The 18,524-nt window shown below is 41.1% G+C and overlaps 1 protein-coding gene across 1 annotated transcript; it reads left to right on the forward strand.

The window, feature by feature from the left end:
* Positions 1 to 15,695: 15,695 nt before the first annotated feature.
* Positions 15,696 to 17,557, forward strand: LOC122319023 (BSD domain-containing protein 1). Its single transcript, XM_043136878.1, has one exon. It carries the CDS (start codon positions 15,864 to 15,866, stop codon positions 17,328 to 17,330), a length of 1,467 nt encoding a protein of 488 aa, XP_042992812.1. The 5' UTR covers positions 15,696 to 15,863; the 3' UTR covers positions 17,331 to 17,557.
* Positions 17,558 to 18,524: the final 967 nt, after the last annotated feature.

Raw genomic sequence — 18,524 nt, forward strand, 5'->3', positions numbered from 1 at the left:
CACCTTCCCTAAGCCCTACCGCCGCCGTCGCTCCACCTCCGGCCACCATTTCTTCACCACTTCATCACCGACTCCTTGCCGTCCTAACCCACCTATTTCCGGCCTCCAACGACCACCGGAACAGCTCCTACGAGCTTAGTTTCCGTTTTGGGTAATCCGGCCATTTCCGGCCATTCCGCCGCCACCCACGGCCGTCCGTCACTTCCAATAGCTTCACAACCACCTCTAGACCATTCCCTATCAATCCCGTGTCCTAGTTTGTCCCCGTTCAAAAGTGGGTTTTTCGGACCCACGGCCACAGTGAAATTTCACTGTGACGTTGCTGTTTTTCCGCCGTTTGCAACGCCTCGTGTTTTCTAAAATTGCCGTATAGCGCTGTAAGTATTTTCCAAACCCTATTTTCAGATTTAAATATATATTGCTCATTTATTTATTATCTGTTGTTGGTTGTTGATTCCGGACTGAGTCCAAGGAGTTTCGGGGGTCGGATGGATGGAGGATGGAGTTGCTTGATTATTTGATTTATGTGATTGGATCATTTTAATGTGCTTTGTTATGGCATTACATGATGCATGCACGTGGGTTGTGGGTTTATGAGAAAAGCCTGTGTTTTGGCGTGAGTGTGTTGCGGGTGCGTGTGTATCACGAGCCCAAGCCGGGATGGGTTATTATCTCGGTGGAGCTCCTCTGGTCACTCGGGAGCGGAATAAACTGAGTGATGTCCCCTGAGTTATCGAAAGCGATAATGGGAGCGGGACTAGGGGGTGCTTGGCTACGAACGCGCCGGGCGCGGAACCGGGCATCGGCCTACTCACCGACTCCGTGGCCCTTCGCTGGCGAGGGCTAGAGGATGCTTGGCTACGCACGCGCGGGGCGCGGAACTGGGCATCGCTCGTTGGGTGTCACATGCGTGGCGGTACTCCGCGGTGTGACACTGGAGCCAGGGTGTGCGGATGACCCCTAGGGGAGGTCATGGTGCATACGGTTAAAATTGGATAATGGTTTGAGATGTCAAATGTGTCTTTTGGCGTGCGTGGAAAACTTGTGTTTTACGGGTTTGTGCATTGGGCATGTTTCATGCATCTTGTTTGAGTTATATGTGTTTTTATCTGGTAGTGTTTGAGTTTTACTTACCTGCGGTACCATTCGTGGTTCCGTAGCTTTTGGTGCAGGAGATGAGGTTGAGGAGGAAGAGGCTGAGCCCGAGGATGCGGCTCCGCCGGGTTGCTGATGTTATCTTTTTTTTTGTTTAAAACTGTATTTGTGGTATATGTAATATTTTATCTATGTACGTTTTAAATAGCTTGTATTATGTTAAGAAAAATTCTGGTACTTAGTTATGACTTTCTTATCCGCTGCGTGTCTCTCTGTACACAATTGCTGCCTTGCACACACTCGGCACCCGTCGATGGGATGGTGACCCGGGGTGTCACCATCCGGACGTCTCAATTTCCCCGTGTTCGGGCGTGGGGATTTTGGGGGCGTCACAGGTGGTATCAGAGCGGTTTGGCTCTGGGTAAAACCACAAGTCCCGTAGGTAGTACCAGAATGTTTTTAAAGTTGTGTTTTAAAATTATGTTAAGTATAGTTGTTTTATTTGTTTTATTTGTTTATGTTTGTTTGTTTGTTTTATTTAGTTATGTTTTGGCACGCGGGTTTCTTTTGTTTCTTGTTGCGTGGTGCTGTTTTGTTTTGTTGGTTTTATGATGGTTTTTGTTTGTTTTCTTAAAGGAGGGTCAAGGGTGGTGTTGTGACAGAATTATGGGGAGACCAGGTAGACCAAGGAAAAATACTCAGGAACCGCAAGACAATACATCCAGGGATGACTCCATAGCCGAAGCAATTCGGCAGATGACGGAGTTCATGCAACAGAATATTAGGCCACAACAGGCAGGGCCTTGGCCACCACAAGGACCTTGGCCACCATCAGGAGGGCCTTATCCACCATCAGGAGGGCCCTATCCACCGTCAGGAGAGCCTTGTCCGCCACAGGGAATGTATTGGCCACAACCAGGAGGTCCCTGGCCATATCAGGGAGGGCCTTGGATGTATCAAGGAGGGTCCAGTAGCACGGTGCAAGCTGGGTGCACCTATGAGCGCTTCTTGGCGCATAGGACTCCACACTTCAATGGGAATGAGGATCCACTTCAGGCTGGGAAATGGATCAAAGATTTGGAGAAGACTTTTGAGGTGAGTGGGTGCACTGAAGCACAACAAGTACTCTATGCCAGCTACCTCTTACAAGGTATCGCTTCTGATTGGTGGGATACCAGGAGGGTGATGTTGGAAGCTGAACTGGGATCTTTCGCTGCGGTGACCTGGCAGCGTTTCAAGAAGGAGTTCAATGACCGCTTCTTTCCCGCATCGGTAAGGAAGCAAAAGGCAAGAGAATTCTCTAATCTGGTCCAAGGGGGCGCAACAGTGGAACAATACGCCCGGAGGTTCATAGAACTTGAGCGGTTTGCTCCTCATCTTGTTGCCACAGAGGAGCTGCGAGCTGAGCGTTTTCAGGAGGGACTACGCCCTGATATACGCCGTTTGGTGGTCAGCCATCGGATATCCACTTTTCAGGAGTTAGTGGATGTGGCCACCCTTATAGAGCGGGAAAATAATCTGTGTATGGGATCCCCTTCAGGGCAAAAGAGGCGGAGTTTTTCTGGTGAAGGAAGCAGCTCGGGTTCGCCTCAGAAGTTTGTTCAGCGGACTGGAACCCGATCTCAAGCATCCTCCAGTGTTCGCATGGGAGGACGTATGCCTGTTTGTGGGGTTTGTAATAGAGCTCATGAGGGCGAGTGTCGCACGAGTAGCGGACCCCAGTGTTATCGGTGCGGTCAAGTGGGACATATAGTTCGGGATTGCCCCGTCAGAGCTCAAGGAAGCCGTGGAGGTAGACACGGTGGAAGAACCAACCCGAGACAAGCAGTGCAAGCCCGGGTTTATGCTGTCACGCCCGGAGAGGTGGACGATGAGGCACCAGCGACCCATGATGCTGGAGTAATCACAGGTATGGATTAATTTAATCTTTTAAGTTGGATCTATTTTTGGTATATTTGGTTTCTTCGTTGTTTTTTTTTGGATTTCATGGGTTGTGTGTTTGGTTCAGGAAGAGTCCGTTTGTATGAGTTTTATGCTTGTACCTTGTTTGATTCTGGTGCTTCACGATCGTTTGTGTCTTCCACATTTGCTCGGGTGTGTAACTTGGTCACGGAACCGTTGCCGAAGGCTATGGTAGTGGCGCTGCCCGACGGCGAGATGGTGTGGTGTTCCAAGGTTGCTTTGGGATGCCCGTTAAATTTTGAGGGAAGATTTTTGGATGCTGATCTGGTGGTATTCAAGCTGTTGGGTTTTGATATCATCCTCGGGATGGATTGGCTATACCGATATTCTGCGACTATTAATTGCAGAAGTCGGACAATTAGCTTTCAGCTTCCGGATGGTGATTGTCTGGAATTTGCGGGGAGTAGATTAAAAGAAAAGCCGATGATTATATCGGCGATACAGGCAAGAAGAGAGATTGCATGGGGAGCGGATGCATTCTTGGTTCAGATGGTGTCCACGCCGTCTGAGAAGAAGTCCTTGGCAGACATTCCAGTTGTGGAAGAGTTCCCCGATGTGTTTGTGGATGACTTGCCCGGACTACCCCCCGTGCGAGAGATGGAGTTTGTTATAGACTTGGAACCTGGAGCGGCTCCTGTGCATAAGGCTCCTTACCGCATGGCACCGGCTGAATTGAAAGAGTTGAAGACTCAGTTGCAAGAATTAGTAGAGAAGGGGTTTATTCAGCCTAGTACGTCGCCGTGGGGTGCTCCAGTTTTATTTGTTAAAAAGAAAGATGGAACCCTTCGTATATGCATTGACTATAGGGAGTTGAACAAGGTAACCATCAAAAATAAATACCCTCTCCCGCGGATTGATGACTTGTTTGACCAACTTCAAGGAGCAGCGGTGTTCTCTAAAATTGATCTGAGGTCAGGATACTACCAGCTGAGAATCAGAGAGCAGGATGTGCCGAAAACTGCCTTCAGGTCGAGGTATGGACACTATGAATTTAAGGTGATGCCGTTTGGGCTAGCTAATGCTCCTGCCGCTTTCATGGATTTAATGAATCGGGTGTTCCAACCTTATCTGGATTCCTTCGTGGTAGTATTTATTGATGATATACTGATTTATTCCCGAGATATTGAAGAGCATGTGTATCATCTTAGTCTGGTACTTGAGAAATTGAGAGAGCACCAGTTGTACGCCAAGCTCAGTAAGTGTGAGTTCTGGTTGGAAGAAGTTAAATTTCTTGGGCATGTAATTTCCCAGGGTGGAGTGGCAGTTGATTCCAGTAAGGTAGAAGCCATTTTGTCATGGCCACGCCCAACTACAGTACGCGAGATCAGGAGTTTCTTGGGGCTCGCCGGTTACTACCGAAGGTTTGTAGAGGGTTTTGCTCGCTTATCCGGACCTCTCACAGCTTTGACTCGGAAGAATACAGAATTTGTTTGGTCAGAGAAATGTGAGAGAAGCTTCCAGGAATTGAAGAACAGGCTGACGACGGCACCAGTGTTAGCACTCCCAGAACCGCATAAGCCGTTTGTAGTCTTCAGTGATGCGTCTAAGTTCGGTTTGGGTTGTGTCCTTATGCAGGAAGGACGGGTTGTAGCCTATGCATCTCGTCAGCTTAAGGACCATGAGAAGAATTATCCGACGCATGATCTAGAGTTGGCTGCGATCGTTTTTGCACTCAAGATCTGGCGGCATTTCTTGTATGGGGAAGCTTGTGAGGTATTTACTGATCATAAGAGCTTGAAGCATTTGTTTTCCCAGAAAAATTTGAATATGAGGCAGAGGCGTTGGCTAGAGCTAATCAGTGACTATCAGTGTGAGATCAAGTACCACCCGGGGAAGGCTAACATAGTTGCTGATGCTTTGAGCCGGAAGTCTCATTTGGAGGATGAAGCCGAACCGTCAGAAATGGATTCGTTACTTTATGGGATGAGAAGGCTCCTTATAGAGAGTTCGCAGCAAGTAGAGATTTTGTCTTCGGTTCTGGACATTCGGGTAATAGATTTTGAAGAATTGAAAGCTCTCCAAAGAAAGGATCAGAAGCTGCTGAACATCAGGAAAAGAGTCCGAAAATCTCGAGGGCCGTTGCACTATAGCATGGATAGTGATGGAATACTTCGGTTCCGAGATCGCAGAGTGATCCCAAAGGACTCAGATTTCAAGGAACGGATCATGGCGGAAGCTCATGCGGCCCCGTATTCAGTTCATCCCGGCAGTACAAAGATGTATCGAGACTTGAAGAAAATTTACTGGTGGGATGGAATGAAGAAGGACGTTGCCTTATATGTGGAGAAATGCCACACGTGTCGTCAGGTAAAAGCCGAGCATCAGAGACCTGCAGGTATGCTCCAACCCCTCCCTATTCCTGAGTGGAAGTGGGATGACATCACGATGGATTTCGTAGTGGGTTTGCCGAGAACACCTAGTGGGAAGAATTCTGTTTGGGTGATTGTGGACCGGTTAACGAAGAGTGCTCATTTTCTGCCTGTTAACAACACCGACTCTTTGGGTAAGTTGACCCGTTTGTATGTCAAAGAGATAGTTCGGCTACATGGCATACCAAAGACTATAGTGTCGGATCGAGACCCGAGGTTTACGTCGCAGTTCTGGAAGAGTTTGCAGGCAGCTTTGGGTACTAAGTTGAAGTTCAGTACTGCTTATCACCCGCAGACAGACGGCCAGTCAGAGCGCACCATACAGACCTTGGAAGACATGTTGCGAGCTTGTGCCCTGGAATTCCAAGGGAGTTGGGAAAATCATTTGCCTCTCATTGAGTTTGCCTACAATAACAGCTACCATGCGACCATTCAGATGGCTCCCTATGAAGCTCTTTATGGAAGAAAGTGTAGGTCGCCCTTGTGTTGGGATGAAGTTGGGGAGAGTAGGGTAATTGGACCCGAAATAATTCAGGAAATGCAAAGCCAAGTCCGGATCATCAGAGAAAAAATGGCGGCAGCTCAGAGTCGCCAGAAAAGCTACGCTGATACCAGGAGGAGAGAATTGTCATTTGAAATTGGTGATTGGGTTTATCTTAAAGTCTCTCCCATGAGAGGTGTTAAGCGTTTTGGTAAGAAAAGGAAACTAGATCCGAGGTACGTCGGCCCTTTTCAGATTCTGGAGAGAGTAGGGTCCGTCGCCTATAGAGTTGCTTTGCCGGATTATTTTGGGGATGTTCATGATGTCTTCCACGTATCATCCCTGAAGAAGAGCTTTGGGCAGCAAGAGCCACGTTTCGTTGACCCAGCAGGTATTCAGTTGCAACCGGATCTCACTTACGAGGTTGTTCCATCGCAGATTTTGGATTGGAAGGAGCAACAATTGAGGTCCAAGACGATACCGTTGGTTAAAGTGGCTTGGGGAGATCCGTTAGCTCAAGACTTCTCTTGGGAGCGAGCAGCGGACATGAGGGAGCTATATCCATATTTGTTTGAATGATGAAGGTATGTAATTTTAATCTTGCTCTCAGTTGGTTCATGTGCGTTTGTGTGGCTTGGTTTAAGTTGGTGGTGATCTTGCAATTTCGAGGACGAAATTGTTTTTAAGGAGGGGAGGATGTGATGACCCGCTTTTAAGTGTATTTTCGCTGAAATAATTGTTTTTATTTTAATTAATATATCAGATATTTTATTTTATTTTAATTACGTTTTTAAAGTCGGTTTTTAATTTATTTTAATTTATTTGAGGTTGTGTTTTATTTCTTTTAGTTGTTTTTGTGGTTTTAATCTTTTTGGCGGTTTGTTTCTTTTTCCCGGAGTGAGGACTGGACCTCATTTCTTTTCACATCTTTTTTCTTTTTCTCTTTTTCCTTTTTTCTTTTTCCCTTCTTTTCTTTTTTCTTCTTTTTCTTTTTTCTCTTTCTTTTCTCTCTCCTCTCTCCCGCTCGACCCGGTCACCCCCCCCCCGTGCTCTCTCTCTCTTCTCTCTCTCTCCCTACGCCGGCGTCACCTTCCCTAAGCCCTACCGCCGCCGTCGCTCCACCTCCGGCCACCATTTCTTCACCACTTCATCACCGACTCCTTGCCGTCCTAACCCACCTATTTCCGGCCTCCAACGACCACCGGAACAGCTCCTACGAGCTTAGTTTCCGTTTTGGGTAATCCGGCCATTTCCGGCCATTCCGCCGCCACCCACGGCCGTCCGTCACTTCCAATAGCTTCACAACCACCTCTAGACCATTCCCTATCAATCCCGTGTCCTAGTTTGTCCCCGTTCAAAAGTGGGTTTTTCGGACCCACGGCCACAGTGAAATTTCACTGTGACGTTGCTGTTTTTCCGCCGTTTGCAACGCCTCGTGTTTTCTAAAATTGCCGTATAGCGCTGTAAGTATTTTCCAAACCCTATTTTCAGATTTAAATATATATTGCTCATTTATTTATTATCTGTTGTTGGTTGTTGATTCCGGACTGAGTCCGAGGAGTTTCGGGGGTCGGATGGATGGAGGATGGAGTTGCTTGATTATTTGATTTATGTGATTGGATCATTTTAATGTGCTTTGTTATGGCATTACATGATGCATGCACGTGGGTTGTGGGTTTATGAGAAAAGCCTGTGTTTTGGCGTGAGTGTGTTGCGGGTGCGTGTGTATCACGAGCCCAAGCCGGGATGGGTTATTATCTCGGTGGAGCTCCTCTGGTCACTCGGGAGCGGAATAAACTGAGTGATGTCCCCTGAGTTATCGAAAGCGATAATGGGAGCGGGACTAGGGGGTGCTTGGCTACGAACGCGCCGGGCGCGGAACCGGGCATCGGCCTACTCACCGACTCCGTGGCCCTTCGCTGGCGAGGGCTAGAGGATGCTTGGCTACGCACGCGCGGGGCGCGGAACTGGGCATCGCTCGTTGGGTGTCACATGCGTGGCGGTACTCCGCGGTGTGACACTGGAGCCAGGGTGTGCGGATGACCCCTAGGGGAGGTCATGGTGCATACGGTTAAAATTGGATAATGGTTTGAGATGTCAAATGTGTCTTTTGGCGTGCGTGGAAAACTTGTGTTTTACGGGTTTGTGCATTGGGCATGTTTCATGCATCTTGTTTGAGTTATATGTGTTTTTATCTGGTAGTGTTTGAGTTTTACTTACCTGCGGTACCATTCGTGGTTCCGTAGCTTTTGGTGCAGGAGATGAGGTTGAGGAGGAAGAGGCTGAGCCCGAGGATGCGGCTCCGCCGGGTTGCTGATGTTATCTTTTTTTTTGTTTAAAACTGTATTTGTGGTATATGTAATATTTTATCTATGTACGTTTTAAATAGCTTGTATTATGTTAAGAAAAATTCTGGTACTTAGTTATGACTTTCTTATCCGCTGCGTGTCTCTCTGTACACAATTGCTGCCTTGCACACACTCGGCACCCGTCGATGGGATGGTGACCCGGGGTGTCACCATCCGGACGTCTCAATTTCCCCGTGTTCGGGCGTGGGGATTTTGGGGGCGTCACAGGTAGTATTTATTGTAGTGGTAATAATGTTATTTTTATTTGTCTATATTATTCTAATATATCTTGACTTTAATTTTGAACTAATTTTTTTGTTTTCTAATATATCTAAATATGTAATTATTATACTTACCAACTTATCATTATCCAAATATATTTGCCAAAGTTTACTTTTTTGTCTCTATGCATTAAATTATTCATTAATCAATTTTAAAAAAAAACATATTATTTTTGTTAAAAACATGTTTAACCCAACTAGACAAATGTGTCTTACACGTGCTCCTGACCTAGATATATATATATATATATATATATATATATAAAATGTTATGCTTATACTTATACCCTATTATATATGTTAGTATGTAACTTAACATATAAAGATAAATAATAACATGTTAATAACTTAATGTTAATATTCATATTTAAGATTAATTTTATATCAAGAAAGTATAAACAATAAGATTAAAATTTTATATTATATTAATTTTATAATATATGGAATATATATAACATAAAAATTAAAAAAATTATAATATATGTAATATAAAAAACTAAATATATATGTATTTCGGTTCAATTCAATCCAATTTAATTTTCAAATCTTGAAAATCAATATCCAACTGATTTTAAGTCGATTTTGATTTCTAGAAACCAAAACCGAAATCAAAATCGACTTAATCGATATCAAACTCGACTCGGTCAGTTTTTTCTTACACCCCATGTTGATGCCTAGTGGGCCTATAAGAATAGGAAGTTCTTATTTGACAGGTAGCATAAGCTTCTCCACCATTGGTATGAAGGTAGAAACTTGTTATGACACAAGGATCATTTGAGACACAAGGATCACGGCACAATCCTTATGACTTATAAGGACAATAATTACAAAATTATAGGGATAAGTATATCTTCAGAAAATTCTAGGGATAAGTATATCTTTAGATCTTATAGAGTCAATAAGAAACATCTACATAATTTTGGTCCTTGTACAAGCACTACTTGTCAACTAGTGGATCTATTCAAAATTGACCTCCAAAATTATTGAGAAATGCTATAGACGCTGTGTTGAAGTATATGACTCATACAGTGAAAGTAGGTAGATGCTAGAGTGAGTGAACCATAGCGGAGTGAAGCAACATTATGTAATTTTCCTTAAATACGTTTGTACGTCTAGGGTTAGTAAAAATACACATTATGTAACCCTACTTTACAGATAGTGAATTTCTGCGTCGCTTGCTCCATGTGGATGTAAGCACATTGCCGAACTCCGTTAAATCTCTGTGTTGATTTCTATTATTATTTTTTTCTTTTGATTATTCCATGCAATTCATCAGTAATTTTTGCACATTTCACGACACGCTGAGTAATTAAATAAATTAAGTTCACAAACAAATATAATTTCATATGATCTTTTAGATATGGTTTAGGATAAAAGTAACTTTAGAATAGATGAATTATATTAAGTCATGTCACTTTGTGAATTTATTTTTATATATTTCATTTATGGTTAAAGTATTTCTCATTAAACTAGATGACGACAAAAGCTGTAAACGTCACTAAATTGTGCTATATATATATTTCGAAAAAATTTATTTGCAAGTATGCTTATTTACATATCTAACATATTGCTTATATGAACGTTTTTCACATTAGCTATCTTAAAAAATCGTTAGTATTTTTAACTTTTTAAAACTGTAATGAGTTTCATAACAAGTGGCGTGTTAACACACCGATTTTATATAACAGAATACATATAACTAATTTGAAAACGCATGACTAGAAAGGTAAGTGTCATACAAAAATATATATACGTACAATCATATGGCTTGTTCTCATGACATGGTGAAAACTAAAAACATGATAACAAATCAGGCCATCTTTCTAGCCTAATCAATGACCTCTACGAAGCCATCTTCAGTCTTCACCTTTGGATACGAAGAACTTATACGTGGGTTGTATCCGAATATTCTCAAATCAAGAATGCCAATTGCTTGGCTTTCCTGATTTGATGGTCACTTCCTACCTAGAAGGGGACAATATCCATTCAAATCTTGTTAGTTCCAAAGGATGGTTGCATGTTGGGTGCAACTTAGAGGTAATGTGAAAAGAAACATCCTTATCAATTTGCCCCTCTTTTGTAACTGCAACTCCCCCAAGGCCCAACTCTCTCTCTCTCTCTCTCTCTCTCTCTGAAACTCTGCCTTTGAAAGTCTCAAGTGATCTCTTAGAATCCTCAGCTCCAAGGAATAAGTTCTTAACACTCGGAAAAGAAGAAATCTTCAAGAGTGGTTACCCTCTCCGAAATACTCAATGATATTTCCAAGTCTAAATGGAAACCATAACAATCACAATGAACCCACAAAAATTAGTCTGATAACAACCAATATTGAAGTACCCTATTATTCCAAAGTCCAAACTCTAAACATTTATTAAGGAATTAAGCAATATTTTGACATATAATTCCTCATCACTAAGCAAGTTGGGACTGACTTTACACAACCCTTACGAGCTACCAGATGTACTTCCCATATAGACTAAGAATTTCTTGGCCCCAAGATAGAATTCATCATGGCTTCCTTCTTGTTCCTAATAAAAGCATCAGACATTTCATTTATATTAGTCACCAAACTGATACGTGGCCTCGCGCGATCTGTTGAAGCAGGCTTCAATTCTCCTGCCGCGGGCTCTACATGAGATATGTTCAAATTTTCACTCACTATGTTCTTCCCTTTCTGCTTCCTTCTCTCTTCATCTGCAGCTACATCTTCCTTGCTCCCTTTCTTGTTTTGGCCTTTCTTGGACTCTATTTCATTTGAGCTTCCCACCGTTTGATACTGTTGTTCATTGTTCATGATCTCTTGTGCATGAGCACCAGTATCCTTATCTTCCGAGACATGGACCGAAAGAACGATCTCGTCAACCGGAGTCCAGCTCTCCAAGTACTGATCATCGGTCTCCAAGAACTGGATCTGAATTTCTGAGTCTAAATCATTGGGAAGGGTGGCATTTAGGGGTTGCCGCTCTTCCATGGAACCATACTTTACACGCTTAAAGCCACCAGCAATGAGGCTGTTCTTGATGAAGTTGAAGAGCCTGTGGCAAATGCCAACAGGCATTGCCACAGGCAGGGAATTATCGTTCTTCTCCAGCATTAATGGCTGTCTCAGAAACAGTGCAGGCTAAGAAAAGAAATTGGAAATTGGCTTCATGGGTCAAAGCAGGATGGGAGAATTCTATTTGAATGAATGGAGTACTGCAATCTTTGATTCCATGCTTGGGATGTTGGGTAAAGAAAGAGTACTGAGAAAATTATCTTGATGGAAGGATTCTCTCTCTCTCTCTTTAACCCAAAGAGGGATTGTCTCTTCTTCTTCTTTTCACCTTTTTTAGTAGAAAGCTAGCAGAAGGCAGCCTCCCAGAATATCAAGGGAAAATTCATTTGAGACCGTGGAGTGCAAAGAGAAACTAGAACTTTACCTTTGCTTCAAGTTCATTTATTCCAGACCCATGCAGCCTAGCTATAAATCTCAACTGCTTGATACATGGGACCTCTGTGGATCGGCATTTGCTGTAAATGAGATTCAATGTCATGGCTACAAAACCTGGTTGTAACTTTGGGGAACCATTAACAAAGTGTTTGCATGTCTGTTTTATAATTAGATACTCATTGTTCTAAGGCAGAATCTTATTTCCTTATCTTTAAGTAAAAGCAATCATGGAATCAGCTTGTTTTACTGTTTTTCGTTGTCTTTTACAGCTTATTGTGGGCCGGATGGAATAAGAGAGTTTTTTTTTTCCTTCTGTTTTAAAGATTTCATTCAAATTTCATTCCCCTATATATTTATCAAAATTAGAATTTTAAACTATTGAATTCTAGTAATTGTATTGTAACAAGAGTGCTGTTATTCAATATAAGACTTACCTCTCAAATGACCCTATTGACGTGTGGTGCCATGAGGATTATTATAAAAATAGATATTCAAAACAAAAGGGTGTCCAAAAACACAAATGAGGAAAACTGAAACTCTAGGTTTCCTCTATGCATTTTGTGTTTGTGTGTGTGTTTTTTTTTTAAATGAATCACATGGTCGTGCCACATCAAGAGGGTCATCTGATTAGTAAACTTCATATGACCTAGTAGCATTATTCTTGTAATAATTCTCTAATGAAAATGATATTTTAAAGCCCATCACATGAATAAAATACAATTCACGTATAAAAATAAAACTAATTTTAAAAAAATAGCATAATAGTAATATCTTTCCACTCTTCTTTTAAAACTTCCGAATAAGATAAAGGCAGAAAAAGTGCAGACCATGGAGGATGGACACAGAGAAAGGACAGATTCAAAATAAAGGTAGATGGAGATAAATATTGACAAAGGAAGACAACTAAGTTACCCATGCTACAACAAATTCCAATTCCTCCTAACGCGAATCTGGTTTGGTTAATTGGGAGGGTATTGCCTAGGAGTTGGAAGAGTGGAAATTTGGTGAAAGGGGCCTAGCACTTTGTTCAGTTTGTTGATGAGAAAGAGGAGCAAATCATCTACTTTGTTCAGTTTTTATTTTTTATATTTTATATTTGTTATTTTTTTGTTTTTGTTTTTGTGATTTGGACTTGGTTGTTGTTAATGCATAAAATCACTCAACAGGCCAGAACGGATGGAAGAGTCATCTCCGGCACATGGAAGTGATTCAAGCAATGCTAGTGTGATCGAAAAGTCCATGAATGTGGTTTGGGCATCGATACGGTGCTCATACATACATCTATGAGAATGAGCAATAAATAATAAAATATAAATAAAGGGTGAGGCATGTATAAAAGCTTACGTCTACTAGTCGTTTAGGGGAGAAATCCACTATATTGGTGATTATACAGTCTCTCATAGCCTCGCGTATCTCTCAATACAATGGAGGAATTTTTAGATAATGTGGAAGTTAAAGAATATGGCTTGCTTCTAGAGAGAGGAATTTTGAGGAGTCATCATGCTTAATGGACTCTTTTCAAATTCAAGGAGACTCTTTTTACGTCGGCAACTTGCCCTATCTTTGGGCTTGATTCTTGTTTTTATTCTTGGGCTTGATTCCTGGCTATTGACTTTATATCCAATAGATGCCAGCGATTCTTAAGGTCGTCTATTCAACAAGAGAGTCTTGAGAATCTTTAAGCCAATAATCTGCAGAGAAAATAAATTCCAGGAAGTTTTTCTGCTTAAAAAAATAACTGTTAATCGAGTGTTCAGATGGTTGCATGTGACTGTTTATTGCGAGCAATGAGCACGTATTTCTGTTGATTGTAATGTTTTTTTTTTTTTTGGCGTTAGTGGATTTTTTTGCCCCTTGAAGCGATTTTCTATGTTAGAGTTCGTTTGTTGTAACCTGGGCTAAATGGTTAGGGAGCCCATTGACCTCCTAGGTCCATCTTAGGTAGTTATCGCGCCCCGTTGACTTGTTCTCAAACGTAACTCACTCGAAGAGGTTGTGGAGCTTGGGAGCTCGTTCCTGAAGGTAACTCATTGGTGGTAATTGTCATACGAGTAAAAGGGTACGCAACTTTAAGGGGCAACTGTCAGAGTAGTCAAGACTATGTCATCGATCAATAGTGTGAATAAACAGGTATAATTTTTATACCGGACCAGTGGCCGGTACGATACAAAATTTAAAACACTGCTTTAGAGACAATCTCATAAGCAGAAGAATCATCATTTTTTCACTTCTGGTGTAGAGAATAAATAGATCTCACAAATGACGCAAATGTTATGCTCAAAATACTCAACAAGTCGAAACGAAAAAAAGAGTCATCCCTAGCTTACAAAGGTAATAAGGGTGACGCCAGTGCAGTCGAAAAGCCCACTGATGTGGTTTGGGCATAATATGGTGCTCAAATGTATATCCATGAGAATAAGCAATAAATAATAATATATTAATAAAGGATGAGACATGGATTTGGTTCGTGTTGGGGAGAAATCTATGTTGGTGATTATATAGTTTCTCAGGTCTCACATATCTCTCGATATAATAAAGAAATTTGCATATCTTTTAATAAAATAGAAAAATTTTCAAAAGATCTTGAGATTAAAGAAGATGATTTGCTTACCAAGAAAGGAGCTTTGAGGATTCATCATGACTAATGAACCCATTTAAAATTTGAGGAGACTCCCCCTCTTTTTAGAGTCACATTTCCTTCCTTAGAGCATTGGTATTGGATTGGCCATCTCAATTTTTAAAATTTGAAGAATATGTTACTTTTTAACTTTTAACTAATCATTCAACACTTAAAATTTACATTGAATCAGTCATCATATTCTCTATAATAATAGAATATTATTATTTTTTATTATTTATATTTCTTTAATCAATTTTTTAATACTTTTTTATTTTATTTTCATAATTTTCAATAACTTCTAACAATCATATTCATTTTGATTTTCACAATCCAACAATCTATAATATAATAATTTCATATGTACATAGATGGTGAAATCTCATATTATATAAATAAAAATTTCATATGTATAATCTATAAAAATTCCATATATATAATATAATAATATCAAATATGGGATGAATGTGAGAAGAAATAATAAAATATTAGTTTGAAGAAGTTATAGTTGTTTTCATATATGAAATGTGGGATAAATTTACTGTAACTAAAATTTCATATAAAAAGTGTTTAACTAATTCAATATGGGTTCAATTTCATCAATATTCTTTAAAATATAAAAAATATTGACATTTAGCTAATTCAATACCAGTACTCTTAGAATAATTAAGTCACACCTGTCTTAAGAGATCCTCTCTTTTTACCTAGTCAACTTGCCTTGCGTTTAAGCTTGATTCTCGGCTTTATTCTTGGGCTTGATTATTGTTATGGACTTTATCCCAACAGTTCCTATAGAAGTTGAAGGCCATGTTTGGTTAATTCTTTTTTTTTTTTTTTTTTTCAACTTTAATCCAATCATCTTTCAATTAAAAAAAAAAAATCTATTTCAACTTCACAAAAATGAAAATAAACATTTTCCTAAAATTAATATTCAAAGGTCTTTTTATTTTTATCTATTCACTTTTACAAACTTAAATATAAAAAATATTTTAAAAAACAATAATTATAGCCGGTTCGCTCTGTAAATTCATCAACCCGGTCCGGTTCAATTTCATCCCTGTCCGAAAATGACCACCTAGCGTCCTAGTGCGCACAACGCATCATGGTGCATCGTACATTAATCTGGCTTTACCCTCACACTTTATAATTCCCCCAAACCCACAATCTTATTTTCGCGTTTTCCGATATTCTTAAGATTATTTGATTCTCTCTCTCTCCTAGTACCTCTCTGTGTGTTTTACTCAGAAGACAGGAACCCCAATTGATCGATCAGATCCGTCATGGATTTTTTCAAATCTGTATTCGCCGAAGACCCACCAGATCCTCCTAGCTCCGAATCCGCGTCCGAAGCTGCTAAAGAATCCGATCCAGATCAGAATCCGAATACCCCACTAGACCCGAGCCCAGAGGCACCCACTGCTGGTGGTTCTGGTGGGTGGAGCTTTGGGGCTCTGATCAACACCCTAAAGACCAGATCCGAGTCGGTCATCGATACCTACCGTCGCGACCTCCAGGAATTCGGTACGGGTCTGAAGAAGGAGATCGAGGTGGGCCAAGGCTCCTTGCAGAATGTCGGGCAAGTCATTGACGAGCTCGGCAGCACTGTGCTGAAAGGAACCGCCCAGATCATCTCCCAAGGTAAGGACGCGATCCTTTCTGTTGATCTCGAATCCGATTCCGATAACAACAGTGGTAGCAACCCTAATTATTATAGTACCCAACAGAGCTTAAATTCTAAGCCGTACAGTAGGTTTGATGCTCAGGTTCGTGCCATTCAGAGTGAGGATGGCACCTACTGTGAGGAACCTGAGGATTTGGATGATTACAATAAGTGGAAATCAGGGTTTGATTTCGGAGAGAAAAGTGAGGAGATTGAGGGATTGCTTGAAGAAAATGGGGCTATGGAGAGTATCTACAAACGGGTTGTTCCCACTAGTGTCGATAATGAGACATTTTGGTGTAGGTATTTCTATAGGGTTCATAAGCTCAAGCAAGCTGAGAATATGAGGGCCAATCTTGTGAAGCGTGCCATTTCCAGAGATGAGGAAGAGTTGAGTTGGGATGTTGATGACGATGAAGAGGAGGAGGGGAGTGATATAGTGCCAAATGCAGAGATAATGAAAAAGAGGGAGGTGGGTAATGAAGATTTAAGGAGAATTGCAAGGGATGAGGTGTCGAATGTTGAGATTGGGAAGAAGAGCTTGAATGTCGAAGAGATGGACAATGATGGCAGACAGGGTAATGTAGTGATCAAAGGTCAAGAGGATAGGGAGTTGGATGGCAAAGGTGGTGAGAAAATATCAGAGGAGAGTCCTGTTGAGGATTTGCAAGGTCAGGTGGGAGAGAAGAGTTATAATCTAGAGGAGAGAAGGGAGGTAAGTGTTGGGGAATCGAGCGGTGATAATGTGTCTGATGAGAAAGTACCTTCTACAGAGTATGGTGAGGTGAATAAGAATTTGGCATTTAAATCTGATGAGAATGTGACTTCAGAAGGGAAGGCCGACTCCGGTGAGTCTTGTAAAGATAGTGAGTTTTCGGTTGTTTCAACCCAGAACTCAATGCCTGAGGAGGAAGACCTCGGGTGGGATGAGATCGAGGACCTTAGCAGCATCGATGAAAAGAAAGTGAATCATGGTGAAGGTGAAAGCCCCAACCGAACTGATGTGCGAAAGCGGCTGAGTGCTGCAGATGAAGAGGAAGACTTGAGTTGGGATATTGAAGATGATGATGAGCCTGCTAAAGCTTGATTCAACGTATACATTTATGTTATAAATATACCCATTTCCCATTCCGTTGTGTCTTCCTCTGTACATGTTTATGCAAGTCTGATATAGGTTCCCATGTTTATGCAAGTCTGATATAGGTTGGGAACGATTCTCCTTTTCTTCTTTAATGGAAACTGTGATTGTGTCTCTTTCAATGTATGCAGTTGAAGCAGCTGTTTATAATGATATTACTTCTCATTCATTTGTAAGTCCGAAAATGTTGAGTGAATTGGGGTACAATTATTGATCAGATTGGATCTGCATCTAATCCAAAATTCTAATGTGGTGTTTTCTTCTGTTTCCTTCTCCCCCATCTTCAATTAGATGCTTGCATGGATAAGTGAAGATTGTTGATCTGGGAGTACGTCCTTTTAATTTGTATGGTTCCTTGTGTGACATTGGATGCGTTATTGTAAGGCCGTTAATTTACACTCAAAATGTGTTCAGGTGGCACAATATGTTACCACCAAGGGGTGGTAGCTAAGTAGTCTTTGGGTTACTCTCTTGTGGTTTGGCATGTCCTGGGCTCGAATCTTATAGATTTACTTTAGACTATTGGCATTAGCCGACTGATCTATTGAATTCTTTAGTGGGGTTGGAGCTAATCTATGGCATAAACCCGATTTGGTAGAGCGCCTGTGGTTCTAGTCATTTAGGTCTTTCTTGATCGGTTTCCAGCTGGTAGAGCACTATTATGGTCAAGCCGAGGTAGGGAAGCCACCTCTGATTACCTTCGCGTATTATTTTTTCGTAAAAAAAATAGTAATGTGATACAATGTGTTACGATAAAATGTGTCATAGTAACTGGATGATATGATACAAGACAGTACTATTGTTTTTCTAAAGGGAAATTATCGCTAAGGCCCTTAGGGTTTTGGTTTTTTACAACCTTGTACGTGCATTTAAAAAGTTTCCAACTTGTCTTTGTGATTTAAGTGATACTTTAAATTGGTCCCTCTATCAAAGGTATGTTAGTCTAATCAGGAAGAGTTTTGCTATATACAAGCACAGTTGCGAATTAATCTGTGTACCAATACTAATTTATTTATACTTAAAATTTAAATTAACATTGTTTTCAATAAATTTACTTTTTGACCAATCACATTACATTGGTGTACAGATTAATACACAATTATGCTTGCAACTATATTTTTTCAGTCAGGAAAAATGTTAATA

This window comes from Carya illinoinensis, chromosome 8, assembly GCF_018687715.1.
Source record: "Carya illinoinensis cultivar Pawnee chromosome 8, C.illinoinensisPawnee_v1, whole genome shotgun sequence".
Taxonomy (NCBI): domain Eukaryota; kingdom Viridiplantae; phylum Streptophyta; class Magnoliopsida; order Fagales; family Juglandaceae; genus Carya; species Carya illinoinensis.